A 15848-nucleotide genomic window follows, 5' to 3' on the forward strand; every position below is an offset into this window, starting at 1 on the left:
ACCAGGATGAAATCTAACATGGCAATAACAAAGCAACCATCCTAACCCATGATGTAAATCATAAAGGGCCGACCTTGGTGCCGTAGACCCTATTGATATAGTGAGGATAACTCACCTCGCAAATGTCGATAGAAATGCAAACTTCAACTATCAGATCACTTGACATCGGCTCCACCACCTATAACCATAACACAATATACTCATAAGTTCTTACTGTTATGAGACACCCCATAATCACTTAGTAATTCCTGATCGAGGTCTGAGTCCTCAGTCAAGGTCAACAATCCATGTTGACCTCAACTCAGCGAGTGCACTCGACCACTCGTCGAGTCCATGGAGCACATTCCAACTCGCCGAACCATCGGAGTGATTCGTCGAGTTCCTTCGAATCCTGATAAATCCTTAAGGGCCACCCGTTGAGTTTCCTCCTTGCAACTCGACGGGTACACACGCATGCCTAATCAAAGGAAAAACCATCCGACTCGCCGAGTTGCTCTTCAACTCGTCGAGTTTTATGGTGATCTTCATCGGACTCGCCGAGTTGTTCATACAACTTGCCGAGTTCAATGATCATCTTCATGTGACTCGCCGAGTCCGTCCGGTCCTCTCTCCATACAGGATTGTTTTGAGCCATGCAGCGGCTCCAAATCACATATCCAAGCTTCTAGGGCATACTTACCACGTAAAGTTGCAAACTTTACGTACATGCATGGTTATAAAGGCTCCAAATGTCTATTTTAAGTTCTTAATGGAGCTTCTAGTCCAAGAGGGACTTCATTTACAACCAATACAACAACTTTATGACTCTAGCACCCAAGGAGGGCTCAGATCTGAAGTTACAACTTTAGATCTAGCCTATAGCTCAACATCCCAACTTGAAAATCCATAAAAAGCCCTAAAACTCAACAAGAGGAAAGAAAAGGAAGTAAGAATGGCACTTTGATACCTTCAAAAGATGCTAGCTGAGGCAAAACCCGTTTCCCCCTCCTTTCTTGCTTCAATTTCCTTTGCACTCTTAACTTCCTTCCTCCAAAATCCTCTCTTCCAAGCTTCAAAACCACTCCAAGGCACACACACATGAATTAGGGTTTATAAGGGCTCTCAAAGACTGTAAGGAAGCCCAAAGGAGGCTGAGGATCCTTTAACTAGGGGTGCAAACCCCGGGATTTAGGGTTTCATCTACCAGCTCCTACTCGCCGAGTCCTAATAGTAGACTCGCCGACTAGGTCACTAAACACACGTTCTTACCCCGCTGCTACTCGATGAGTAGGTCGACCAACTCGTCGAGTAGAGCTTTTATCCAGAAATTCTTAATAAATAAATACCTGAGGATCGGGGCGTTACAAATTTTAATGCTTAACACTGTTGAAAAGTTGGAAAAGTCATGATTTTGTGACATTTCAAAAAGACAAAATTTACTCTATTGGAAAAGTCATTTTCAAAAGTCCTTCTTATCTTCCCAAACATCTTTTTGACATTTTCTAAAGGAAAAAAGCCAAAAGTCATTTTAGAAGTTAAACCAAACACCCTCTAAAGTACATTAATGTTATGGTTTAAAAGTAAAATTGATAATAAACTATACTACATAGTTATTATGAGTAAATTGAGAATATGTTCTTATAGTAAACTAAAGTACATTGGTATTTTTATTTAAAAATTAAGTAGTATTTTGTTATTATGATTTAAATTGATAGTAAACTAAAGTACATTGCTATTATGGTTTGTGTAACGCCCGTAGATCTGTGCTAGTCAATTTAGAGATAATACAAAATATTATTTAGAATAAATAATCTTAACCAAGTTGTAGAATATGTTTCAAGGGTTCCATACATCTAAAGAACGCCGAAATCCGAGTTATAACGAAGAAGTTATGGCCCGTCAAAGTTTTATGGCAAAATCGGCATGACACAGCGCGACGTAAATAGTGAAGTTACGATAGAAGACTTTTTGGCCTTAGAGATCTAAATAAAAGTCGTAGAATATGTTCACCCGAGAGCGTCCATAAAAAGAACGCCTAAATCTGACTTCGTATGAGGAAGTTATGATTTTTCTAAGATTTGGCTTAGTAGTGCACGACCCGAAACTCAAATTTTAGTTCGAGCAGTTTTTGGCCTACGCGACCTAAATGAGAGTTGAAGATATCATTAATAGGAACTCAAAGGTAAAAAGATAGATGAAAACAGAGTCTGTATGAAGGAGTTACGAATTCTTCGCGGTCATTTAACAGTCTAATCTCCTCCTACTGTTAAATTTATGATCGGTCGAGAATTGGTCGACGGAGTCAAAATGAAAGTTGTAGATATTATTTTTACCTACGCATGGATATAAAGAACGTCAAAAATGGAGATTTTATGCGAAATATATGGACGAAGCTTAGTCTCTACTCTTCGAGCGCGACGAATTCGATTCAGTTTTGTAAATCCTAGATAGAATGAGAATTAGCCAACAGTGTTTAAATGAAAGTCATAGTACTCATAAATACCAACACGTGGATATAAATAACGTTGAAAACGAAGCTTGTATGCGAAAGATATGGACGAAGCTTAGTCTCTACTTTTCGAGCGCGGCGAATTCGAATACAGTTTTGTAAATCTGAGGTACAATTAGAATTAGCCGACGTGGTCTAAATGAAAGTTGTAGTACTCGTAAATACCAATGCGTGGATATAAAGAACATATAAAACAGAGCTCGTACGCAAAAGATACGGACAAAGCTTAGCGGCTACTTTATTATAAAATTCCTATAAATAAAGGGTGAACCCTTCATTATTTCTTCACACCATAAGCATTTCTTTCTCTCTCTAACTTCTCTCATACCTCCCTAAACCTCTCCCAAGTCTAGGGAACCTCCCTAGCACGAGAAGAAAGCTCCGGAGCGCCCGACGGCTCCGAGAAGAAAAGCTTTCGGCTTGGAAACGCTGCTCCAGCGAAGCCCGATTTTTAATAAAAACCCGTTGTAAGTGAGTTACGCCTATACTATATATAATATAGCTTTTATTTAATTATAGTAACATTGTTAGGACCTTAAAATAATTATTTGGGCTATTATTATGAGTTATATTGAGTGTTATTTAACGCTTATATAATAGTAATAATAGCTAGACTATTAATTAGTTTCAGCGAATAATAGACTAAACTCGACTTGTAATAATACAAGGTTTCGTCGAAGGAAATTATTTTTTTAAGAAGCGAAGCGCTGTTTGAGTTCGGAATCACCACCTTTTCAAGTGACTGCATGGTCCCTTTCATCTTACACATAGATATGAAGTATTCTATATAAATTATGTGTTATGTGTGTGTGTATTATCTGAGTACTTGCTGTCTATGCTAGTTGAACGATTTTATACACGTTTTAAAGGATTTAAATTGTATATGTATTTTATATCTACAAAAATGTTGGGGTAAAACATGGGTAGATATAATAGATGGAATATAAGTTGGACGATGAGTTGAGAGGTGTTATAGACCAGGAGGTGAGGGTGAGAGGTGAACGATGTGAGAAGCCTTTTCCCAAACGATGGCCCCGTCATTCAGCAGAGTATGGATGACAACCACGAACTATTCTAGACAGTCCATTGGACACTAGCAGGCTCGCAACCTGTAAGTGTTGTGAACGATGTGTTCACTCGGTGTACTCTAAACCCTGGCGCTCATGCAGACTTGATGCCTAAACCCTGGTGATCATGCAGACTTGGTGCCAAAACCCTGGTGACTATGCAGACTTAGTGCCTATTGTATAAATTCTGGCGACTGTGCAGACTTAGTGCGTAAACCCCGGCGACGATGGACTTCGTGCCGATTCCTTAGGATGATCCTTAGGAATGTATGAACGAGGAATGGTTGATTCTTAGGGTAAATCCTTAAGAGTAAAGAAGATAATGAGGATGAGTAATTGAGTTAATTGTTTGATGGTTTGAACATAATAAATACATTATTGTGGGTTGAAAACCCTATGTACTCACCAGGTTTCCCAACCTGACCCACTCAGTTTATTTATGTCACAGGTGTTGTCATGAAGTCACATTACACTGAGAGATTAAAGAGATGTAGATCACTAGTAAGTTCTGTTTATGCTTATGTTTCTGTATTGACGATGACATCCCAAACGTTTTAAAATAAATAAAATACGTTTCTTCGAAAATATTTTGATAACGTATTTATCATGTTTTTCTGGAAACAAATTCCGCAACATTTTTATGAAAAGAAGTACTCTGATTTTTATAAAACATAAACAAAATTAGTCTTTTCTGGCCGTGAAATGGGTATATATATATATATATATATATATATATATATATATATATATATATATATATATATATATATATATATATATATATATATATATCGGACCAAGATTGTTCAATTGGTACTGTACGACTAATCTACTAATAACTGCCACCACCTATGCATCAAACGAGACTTGAACTCATGACCTCTCAAATGAAAAAGTCACTCTATACGATTACACTTATATATATATATATATATATATATATATATATATATATATATATATATATAAGTGTAATCGTATATTTCAATTGTCAATTGTATTTAGTGTTTATAGTCTTAAGAACATGATACAAGTCATTTGGTCACATTAATAAATAAATATTACTATGTTCACTTACGAAATTAAAATGTTACATTAATATTAGTTTAGTAGAATTCTTTAGTAACATCTTATCAAACAGGTGGTGTGCATGTTTTACTTTCTTAAAATTTCTGTAACAAAATGGCCCTATCAATTGAAAGTGAAAGGGTAGCTGCAAACTGAAATTTACATGTAAGTGGAGAGCAAGTCAGAGAAAAGAAAGGTGATTAGAACCTGGAGCAGAGGCGTTGGTCTGAGGAGCGATGATGGTCAACACGGAAGGGAAAGCACGATTACTGTGAGTTGTGTGGACGCGGGCGTGAAGCTACGTCGTGTAAGAGAGCAGCAAGAAGACGGTGAATAAAGGCTCTGTTGTTTTACACAGGGAAAAAAGTTAAAGCAGATAAAGTAGATAAGAAAGATACGTGGCAAAATCGGGGAAAATAGAAAGGACACGATAGCAGCAATCAAAAGATAAAAATAGAAGATGAGATGAATAGTGATACCCCTCACAAACCAATTTTGGTAATTAATATATATATATATATATATATATATATATATATATATATATATATATATATATATAATAGGTATCTAACTTATCTACTAGACATCAAAATTACTCGATTTCTTTGTTTATATTTATATCTTACAATAGAAAATTAAAATAGTTGATATATATTATTACTAATTTGTACTAACCAAACTAGTTGGTTCGCAAACATATTAGTATCAAATATATTTGCTAAGATACTTGATAATTTTTTTTTTGTGGCAATTGTAATTGATACGATACTCAGCTTATGAAAAAACGAATCAGTAGTATTATACCATCTTCACCCTTATTTTTATAGTAATATTTAATTAGGTTTGTGTTTGAATATTATAATTATCATTGGCTTTGTATTGGAATTTTCTACACATCGACAAAAAAAAAAAATTGGAACTTTAAAAAAATTATTTTCTTTAATAAAAATCAAATTACCTACGGGCTTTCCGTCAGTAAAAAGTTTTGTTGGAAATTCTTTGGTAAAATAGTCAAACCCAGTCAAACAGACTTCGGTCAATATTCCGGTTGTGATATTTTCTCGTCAGTATTCCATCGGTACTTTTTTGACAAAACTTTCCGTCGGAAATCTATTGTTGCCATTTACCCAAGAGCCAATATACGATAAACTAACTTCCGTTCAAAAATCTATCGTTAACACCAATTGGTTATCCCGTTGATATTAGCCCCCTTTTCTTTTGGTTTATTTTAGCCCGCAACAATCTTATAAGACGTGGAAAAACTACTGCTCCTACAGCTAGAAAATAGCCAAAGATCAAAAGATAAAAAATAAGAGTTTGATTTATTCCAAAATATGATTATACGTAACTAGGTATTTCATTACCTTTAACTTGACCAAGGGATTCATTTTCAGTTAAACCACGCGATGTTTATTATCAATAGCAATAGCAATAGCAATTAATTAGTTGTCTTATCTACTAGCACTTTTCCCCCCTCATGTTTCATGTAGGTGCATGGCTTATTTACAACTACACCAGGCTCTCTCATGGCACCTTTAGGTTGACCAAAGCCTTCACTCTCCTTTCAACCACATGATGTTTACTATTCACCTCAATTAATTACTTGTCTTATTTGATACATGACTTTTCGCCCAAGTCTGACGACGAATAGTATTATATATATATATCAAGGGCATAACGGTCATTTAATTGCATTTTGCGTAGTAAGGTACTACCACGAGTGAGACAAAGTTGAAGGATCAAACATGCATATTCTCTTTTATGTGTACGATTCTATGGTTGTTTTTTTTGTATTTTTTTTCATCCTTATCATGAATGGTAGTTGGGTTTATTGTTTTAATTATAAACGTGACGAATATGATGATGCAATCTGTTTTGACTTCCGTTTTCATTTTTGGTGAGATCATCAACAACTTGTGTGGATATTTTGTTTTCTTAGATTATTCATATCCAAAGATTGATTGAGGTTAATCTATTACAGATACTTAAAGTTGATTTTTCCAATTCCAAGGTGGCTACTTGATCTTTGAGCAGAAACAAAGAAACCATGTGGTGTTACCATTTGATCTCATGAACAGGTTAAGCATCTTAAATTAAAAGAATATAAAGTTTTGGTTGAATATGAACATTTTTGTTTCATGATTACATGATGTCTAAAACATCTAGGAACACAGTTCTCTTTATACAACAAACAAATTCATTCATTAATCCTATAAAAACAAAAAAAAGATCAAGATTTACTTGAACATATTACTTAATCTCTATTAGAAACCCCGAATCCATTTGAGAGTGCATGAACTGTTGGATTAAACGCTAGTCTTCCCAGAATACCTTGCTTGTAAGGCAAGAACGTTTTCTTCTTCATGTCATTCGAAACAGCTCGGTTGACGGTGTAATGCAACTCGTGAGCCGATACACGTCCTCTTCTGGTCGACCCGGATCCAGACCCGGACCTGTCGGATCGTATGCTCGAGTTTCTAAGATCTTCATCATGTTTCCTGAAGGTGGCCGAGTATTTCTTCAAAGGGTCTCTATCCATGGCTCGACCATCTGAAGCACTTCTGAACAAGAAAAGATCCTTAAAGCTCCATTTTTTCGACCCTTTTCCGGACCCAGAAGCGGAAAGAGTGGTGGAAGTTGAATCCGTCGTAGGTCTCACCGGTGGTTGTTCTAGGCCTCTAACCGGAGGAAGCGATCTTGTTCTTCTACTTCTTGATGAAACTAAACCAGACGAGCTTCTCTCTCTTCCCCTCGACGTTTTAATCTCTCTGTTCTTAATTTCACGAACAGGTGGCGGTGGATCGATAGACTTGATGACGCCACCGTCGAATAGATCTTCAGCCGTGGCTGATGAATCCCTATAGAGTTCACCACTCACATCAAACGCAAAATCACTATCAAATACGTTAATGAATGACTTCGGAACGCCAGGCTTTTCTTCCCATGCGAAAGGAACAGTTGCAAGAGAATTGTATCGTTGTGCGCCATCGGAAACCAAGAGCTCATCAAACTCACGGTGTAACTCGGTGACTCGTGTAGGGCTGTTCGGAGCACTGAAGTAGCAGTCGCCGAGAAGTCTTGGAGTCGAGGGTGCGCTAGGGTATGCTGAAGAATTGAAGTCGAAGTCCTTTGTCGGACTAAGGGGTAGAATAACCTCCATGTCGTTTCTCTGGTTTGAGAACGCTGGAGTTATGGGGAGGCGATGGGAGTTTATAGAAAGACGAAAGGGGAGGAAGGAGGGTGGAAGGGAGAGGTGGGGGTAGGGGTAGGAGTCAGCCAGATAAAGTTGACTCGGAACGGTAGGTCTGAGTTGCCGTCTGGCGCTTCCTTCTGGAACAACGTTCGTCGGTTTGTGTGAGTATGAATGCTACTACTCGTGTTAGTCATTGTTAACTGCTGAGGGAAGAAATTTCATTTACTATTTTATATATTTGGGGCCCTAGAAGCTGACAATATTAGAATTATATTAAAGACAAGCCGACAAACAAGGAGAAATTTGACAAACATAAAACGTGAAAGTAAAACGTATTTTTTTTATTATCTGTTTATTATTATTATGTAATATTTTAGTAAATGGATTACTAAAATACAAAAAGTTTAATATAAATAAAGAAATGGATGTTTTAGAAATGTTTTATATCTTATATTTAACCAAAAAAATAACAAGATTATAACAAATTATCGATAAATGAGAAGGGTGACATTAATATATTATACTTATATCAAGACATACAAAAAGAATCGACTCCCGTTGTCATTTAATGCATATTTATATATGTGAGAAAACTTTGTCACTTCTAACAACTCTTGATAATATAGAGTATAAACAATCATAAATATCTGTTTATTTTTGTTTCAAATAGTCATGTGTATATTAACTTTTAAATAATAATGATTGCGGTTCATATTTATAATACCAATGGCGCTCACCATGTACTCTCTCTAAAATTGTTGTTAACTCGTCATCGTGTCATTATCATTTTTATATCATACACTTAAGCAATGTTAGCCATTCTACGTTACCTTACTACACTTGTACTGCGGTTCATATTTATAATACCAATGGCGCTCACCATGTACTCTCTCTAAAATTGTTGTTAACTCGTCATCGTGTCATTATCATTTTTATATCATACACTTAAGCAATGTTAGCCATTCTACGTTACCTTACTACACTTGTACTGCGGTTCATATTTATAATACCAATGGCGCTCACCATGTACTCTCTCTAAAATTGTTGTTAACTCGTCATCGTGTCATTATCATTTTTATATCATACACTTAAGCAATGTTAGCCATTCTACGTTACCTTACTACACTTGTACTCTATACTATGTGTTGTAAGTTTACACTACTAGAAAACATAGCGTTTTCCTACGGAAAATAGCTACGGAAAATTTCCGTAGCTAATTAGCTACGGAATTGCTACGGATCAGCTACATAATGGGATGTCCTAGTTTAGTAACGAAATAGCTACGGAAGCAGGTCCGTAGGTTTAGTAACGAAATAGCTACGGAAGCAGGTCCGTAGCTATTCCGTAGCTAATTAGCTACAGAATAGGTACAAATGCAAATCCGTAGCTAATTAGCTACGGAATAGCTACATATGCAAATCTGTAGCTATTATGTAGCTAATTAGCTACGAAATGGATAAGGAATACCTACGAATACTAATTACCTACAGATTAACTACGGAGTATGCTTTCTGTTAGAATTCCGTAGCTAAGTAGCTACGGATTAGCTATGGATTTTTCTTATTTTCATTTTTTCGGGCACCAAACGCCATTTTTTCGCTTCGTTTTTTCACACCTCTACTATACATGATTATCTTTATTTTCACCAACATGTAGCTATTAATATTGTTCATAAAGTTGTGTGCCCTTCGGGATCAAGTACTCGTTTCACAGTTTAACATTGTAATACATATACTTTTCACCAACTTGTGATGAATTATGTTTTATATGTATATTTACACACATGAATGAGTTATGGTATATGTGTACGTGTATATGTGTATGTATACGTGTTTGTGAGATGTATGTGAACGTATTCATAAGCATTATAGTGTTATACTACTAAACGAGTAATGGATCCCGTATGTGCACACAACTTTATGAATGATACTAATAGCTATAAGTTGGTGAAAATATAGATAATCATTTATACTAGAGGTGTGAAAAAACGGATCGAAAAAAACGAAGTTTGGTGCCCGAAAAATCAAAATAAGAAAAATCCGTAGCTAATTAGCTACGGATGTTTCTTATTTTCGATTTTTTGAGAACCAAACGTTGTTTTTTTTTTTCGGTTCATTTTTTTCACACCTCTACTATACATGATTATCTATATTTTCATCAACGTGTAGCTATTAATATCGTTCATAAAGTCGTGTGCCCCTTCGAGATCAAGTACTCGTTTCATAGTTTAACATTGTAATGTCTGTACTTTTCACCAACTTGTGATGGATTATGTTTATATATGTATATTTATATACATGAATGAGTTTTGGTATATGTGTACATGTATATGTGTATGTATATGTGTTTGTGAGATGTATGTGTACGTATTCATAAACATTATAGTGTTAAACCATTAAACGAACAATGGATCATGAATGTGCACGCGATTTTATCAATGATATTAATAGCTATAAGTTGGTGAAAATATAGATAATCATATATAATAGATGTGTGAAAAAAACGGAGCGAAAAAACGACGTTTGGTGCCCGAAAAATCAAAAATAAGAAAAATCTGTAGCTAATTAGCTACGGATTAACTATGAATTTTCCTTATTTTTGATTTTTCGGGCACCAAATGTTGTTTTTGTCGCTCTGTTTTTTTCACACCTCTATTATATATGATTATCTATATTTTCACCAACTTCTAGCTATTAATATCATTCATAAATCCATGTGCACATACCGAATCCATTACTTGTTTACTGGTTTAACACTATAATCCATTGCTCATTGTTTAACATTGTAATGCTTACATATACATATACGTACACATACATACACACACATACATATACATAACCACAAACATACATACTTATACAAATATACATATTTCCCATAATTATCATATTTTTTCAGTATTTAATTTATACATCAAACGTATATTATTTTAATTGTTTGTTTGTGGTTAACCACATTTTTAATTGTTTGTGAATATTATTATTATTGAAAAAAAATTAATAATAATGAAAAAAAGTTTTAAGACTTGAATATTAATTGAAAAGATAATAATAATAATTATAATAATAATAATAATAAGCACACATACATAAAATCATAAAAAAAAGTTTTAAGACTTCAATATTGAAAATAATAATAATAATAATAATAATAATAATAATAATAATAATAATCGAAAAACGAAAGTGTATAAAATTAATAGGAGACTAACTCAACAAGTATGTGGCATGCCCGGCCGGATGGTAAGTGTGTTTGTTAGTTATGCAGGAGACTGGAGTTCGATTCTTACCCCACCCCGTTTTTCTTTATTTTTCCAGAAACAAAATAAAATCAATTGGAGTCTAAACTATTAAGGAAGTGGCATACCTGACCGATTGGTAAGAATGTTGGTTAAATGCGTGTGAGACTCGAGTTCGATTCCTGCTGCAACATTTTCTCATTTTTTTGCTGGCCGTAGCTAATCCGTAAGTTTCTTTTAAATGAAAAACACCCCTTTTCTGTCTTCCCCCTCTCGCAGCTATCTGTTAGACAAGAACAAAAAAAAAACGCTAACAACTCTCTCTCTCTCTCTCTCTCTCTCTCTGGTGGTCGACGCACTCTTCCCCCTGGTGGCGGCGCCCCTTCCTCCTCCTGCACTTTTCCGATGTCGACGGCACTGCCATTGTCAGTGCTTCTTCCTGGTGCATTTTCCCGTCGCCGAGCCAACAAAGGTAAACCCTATTTTTTTTTTCTTTTTTGTTTCTTTTTAAAAATTTCTTTGTTTTAGGTTTAATTTTGTTGAATGTGAGCTGGTAATGTTGATTTTTTTTTGTTGAATGAGAACATATTTGATGCATTCAAGTGTGTCCTCAAGGATAGATACAAAGATAGGATGAAAGGTATCAGGAGACAATCTGCCAACATGGCACGAAATGATGGGAAACCCCTCCCTCCAAAGTTTTGTAGCTACTATGATGGGATGCATAACTACCGACCCGAATGCGTACCGGAGACTGTGTGGCAACGTTTGTGTGATGTAACGGATATGATACATTATTATTTTTTTGTTATGTTTTTTTATTTCTTATTATATTATTGTACTTATATATATTTTTTCTTTTCAAAGAATTGGTCCACAGATAAGTGGCAAAAGAATTCAAAAATCGCTCAGCAGAACCGCAACACCGCAGATTCTAGTGGGTCAACAGCAAGACACACTGCGAGTAGTATAGGATTTGACCAGCACCGTAGGAAATTAGTAAGTATCACAATAATAAATTTTATTATTCTTATTTTGTTATAACACTAACTACATTAATTGCACGTTGACTTTTATGTAGGAAAAAATGATGGGTAAACCACCCACACAATATGATGTTTTCGTGAAGACGCATGGTACTGCCGAGTCCAAGAAAAAATATTTTGAGGGAAATCATGAAAATGTTGAATATTGCTCGCAGACGGCCAAAGAAGCACTAGTAACTTATCTTTATCATTTATGTATATTGATTGTCTCATTTTTGTATATGACAATCATGTTGTTTTTTGTAATTTGTAAGAGGTGTATATGTAGGGGTTGGTCAACAAATTTGGTGAAGATCCTTCAAATCGTAAGGATGATGTAGATGTATGGGAGGAAAGCCAACTTAGAAGAAAAGGAAAGAAGAAGGGTGCTATCTATGGGATAGGAGCATCAAATATACATTTTTTGGTTTTAGGGACTCCATCTTCCCAATCCACCCAGTCTACCCAGTCGGATAGCACGCAACAAGAGGTATGTTGATAATACTAATTAAATTGATAATAAACAAAAGTATGTTGCTATTATGGTTAACATTTAGGTAGTTTGGTGAAAATATTGATTAAATTGATAATAAACAAAAGTACGTTGCTATTATGGTTAAAGGTTATGTAGTTTGTTGATAATATTGATTCAATTGATAATAAATAAATATATGTTGCTATTATGGTTTAAAAGTTAAGTGTATCGCTATAATTATAAACTAAAATGCATTGTTACAATAAACTAAAATACATTGCTATTATTGTTTAAGTATTGAATTGTGTCACCATTTTTTAGGATGATAGGTTGCGTGCGCAAGTTTCTGTCATGGAACAACAACAACACCAAATGAAAGAACAAATGGAGATGGTTATGAGGATGATAAATATGTCTGGAAATCAACCCCGTGGTCCCCCCGATAATCCACCCGAGGACAATTGATATGTATTTTGGAACAATTGAATTTGTAAACACTTGTATTGTTTGCTTGTTTTGTTATGCTTAATTTGTATGGTACTTGAGACATTTGTATGGTATTTAAGACAATGGAATTGAATGTGTCAAAGTTGGTATTAGGGACATTTTTTGGTGTATTTTGGACAAATTGAATTGATATGGTATTTGACAACAAATGGAAATTTTTAAATTAAATTTTTTTTTTGATAAAATGAAATTAGCTACGGACTAGCTACGGAAATCCGTCGCTAAATAGGTCCGTAGGTATTCCGTAGGAAGAAAGTCAATTTTAGTCAAACTTGAGTTCTGTAGTTAATTCGGAGGAAATCCGTAGCTAAACAGTTCCGTAGCTATTCTGTAGGAAAATACTTGCGTGGGTAATCCGTAGAAAATCTGTAGCCATGTGATTCCGTAGCTATTCCGTAGGAACATACACCCATTGGCAATCCGTAGGTATTCCGTAGCAATTACTGGCCGTAGCTATTCCGTAGGTATTATATCTACGGAAAAATTCGTAGCTATTCTGTAGCTAGTCCGTAGGTAAAAATTTCCCACGGGCATTTATGCTACAGGGCATTTTCCGTAGCAAATCCGTAGGTATCACCTTATACCTACCGAATAGCTACGGATTGTGCCGTAGCTGTTGCCCTAGTTTTCTAGTAGTGTTAAGAGATTAAGAGAGAGATAGGCAAAGAGAAACGTTGTCAATCATGGTTTGAACCACGACAAAACCAACCCCACCCATCATGTCGTCCTTGGCGTGGTTTTCATGTCACAATGAACATACGACTCCTAATCCAGATAGCATGAATATACAACGCCTTGATTGGGTTAGATGTATATTAAAATTTAGACCACCTTTTAAGCAAAAAGCGAAAAAACATTATCCCACATGTCTCCAAAAATTCATTAACCTCAATTTCTCGTTAAAACCCTAATCTCTAATACAAATGACTTCATATGTGAGGCACCAACATCAGCTGCCACTTCCGGCCACCAACTTCACCTCACTCACAACACCATCAAATCACCCCTATATCCACTGATAGAACTTGGGACAACCATTGTCTTACAAATACATCTGTTACCACCATAATTTGCATCGCTGCTCTCAGCTACCATTGTCGTCTAAAATGGTCACCACCGACATCTCTTTCTCTTTACATCCCTACATTTGGGTTGCACTCCACACTATCGCCGTCAATTATTGCATCTGTCATGACGTCATAAACATTGCTACTTGTAACGTCCCAAATTTCAGCATAAACTTTCATTTTTAAATAAGATAAAATACAATTTTCATAAAGAAAAACATCAATAAAAAAACGTTTCTTCAATAGACATAACCTCATAATCAGAGTATGATAAGTAATGTGGAATCAAAAAATACAAACGTTGTCCGTGAGTGTCTACACTCATGTCTTCGCTTTTCCACAATCATATAAAGTACCTGAATTATTTAATCCACAATTGTGAGCTAAAGCTTAGTGAGTTCCCCAAAATACCATAAACAACACAAGACATGCAAACATACAAACATTGGCCTTTAACCCGAAGTTGGTCAGCCCCTTTAGTCTTCAAAAGAATGTTGGTTTTGTAACGAACTGTATTTTTTCATATACTTAACATTCAAAATTTTGAAAATATCAGAGTTTTAGAAAAATCTTTAAAAGTATTTCCAGAAATCATTAACAGATGTTACCAATTCATATCCTAACCACAATTAAAGCAACAAGAATAAATCATGAAACAAAAGTCTAGTCCAATGTCCTTGATGCTTCTAAGCCCACTCCCTTTAAGGCTTAATACATGAACCTCATATATATGGAAAATCACATTTATGAAGCAATATGTCTACTAAGCTATACAATAACTTAACTTACAATAAATAAATTCATTTCCCACCTTTTTCATATCTCTAGCTAGTTTCATAGGTGACTACGCACATCATGAAAAATGATCCCATATCTCAACTCTCGTTGGTATTTAAAGAGTTGGGCTCTAACATCTCTATTGTTTCCATGTAACATCTAACCCATAATCTCTCTTTGGAATCCCACACAGGTCCCTCATATTAGATATAATTTTCTTTCATACTCTATCCAATACTTTTCCATATATATGTGCACATAATAACCTAAACTAGAAATTCATCAAAGTTATCTCATTTGATCTTAACGTAAACATAACAACATTTCATCTATCATGATGTTATTTGTAACATCCCGGTGTTCAAGTACTTCTAAATTCAACCCTATAATCTTATTATATCGTGTTTTGGTCCCTAAGTGGATGGAAGCATCAATTGGAAGCTCTAGTGGAAAAATTGTAATTTGGGAGGAATGGGAGTACTCCATGCGTACGTGCGTACGCCTAGTGTACTAGAGCATGCCCTAGTATGCTGGGCGTACATCAGTGTACACGAGGCTTACTCGCCAGGTTTGGAAACCTTAAATTTCAGGGTTGAGCCCCTAGATAACCATCCTTATAACCTCATTTCCCTCACCTCTCCATCCTCCACTCCTATTGTGACATTTTTGCAAAACCTAATCCCTTGAGTGCTTGTTTTGAGCTTAAGTGTGTTCTTGGTGTTTTGAAGGAAGAAAGAAGATACATTGAGGAGCCTTGGTGTGGAAGGAAGCTTGTAGATCTGAGATCTTTACCCCCTTGGGAAACTTCAGAAGGTATAAAGTTTTGATCTTGACTTGTATTTCCTTAACATCTTGCCATGTGAAGTTTTATGAGCTTTTAGTCCCTTTTCTTGGACATAATGAGTATGAGCCACTCTAAGACCAAAGGAGATGTCCT

General features: G+C 35.4%; 2 protein-coding genes across 2 annotated transcripts; one reads left to right on the forward strand and one right to left on the reverse strand.

Annotated features, from left to right (window-relative positions):
* Positions 1 to 6719: 6719 nt before the first annotated feature.
* LOC145096871 (uncharacterized) lies at positions 6720 to 7834 on the reverse strand. The gene has a single exon (XM_079034228.1). It carries the CDS (start codon positions 7784 to 7786, stop codon positions 6881 to 6883), a length of 906 nt encoding a protein of 301 aa, XP_078890354.1. The 5' UTR covers positions 7787 to 7834; the 3' UTR covers positions 6720 to 6880.
* A 3631-nt stretch (positions 7835 to 11465) lies between these two features.
* LOC145099254 (uncharacterized) lies at positions 11466 to 13149 on the forward strand. Its single transcript, XM_079036845.1, has 7 exons — positions 11466 to 11532; positions 11589 to 11605; positions 11664 to 11837; positions 11928 to 12059; positions 12142 to 12279; positions 12375 to 12575; positions 12882 to 13149. The coding sequence occupies exons 1-7, from the start codon at positions 11466 to 11468 to the stop codon at positions 13023 to 13025; spliced, it is 873 nt and encodes a 290-aa protein (XP_078892971.1). The 3' UTR covers positions 13026 to 13149.
* The last annotated feature ends 2699 nt before the right edge of the window (positions 13150 to 15848 follow it).

Source organism: Lactuca serriola, chromosome 4 (genome assembly GCF_051521515.1).
Source record: "Lactuca serriola cultivar US96UC23 chromosome 4, Lser_US96UC23_V15, whole genome shotgun sequence".
NCBI classification, from domain to species: Eukaryota; Viridiplantae; Streptophyta; class Magnoliopsida; order Asterales; family Asteraceae; genus Lactuca; species Lactuca serriola.

What these genes read in the sequence shown, in the direction of transcription:
- LOC145099254 (XM_079036845.1), top strand. Translation starts at nt 11,466, where the DNA reads ATGTCGACGGCACTGCCATTGTCAGTGCTTCTTCCTGGTGCATTTTCC. An exon ending in AGACGGCCAAAGAAGCACTA is followed by an intron (nt 12,280 to 12,374) that starts GTAACTTATCTT and finishes GTGTATATGTAG; the next exon opens with GGGTTGGTCAACAAATTTGG. An exon ending in CGGATAGCACGCAACAAGAG is followed by an intron (nt 12,576 to 12,881) that starts GTATGTTGATAA and finishes ACCATTTTTTAG; the next exon opens with GATGATAGGTTGCGTGCGCA.
- LOC145096871 (XM_079034228.1), bottom strand. Translation starts at nt 7,786, where the DNA reads ATGGAGGTTATTCTACCCCTTAGTCCGACAAAGGACTTCGACTTCAAT.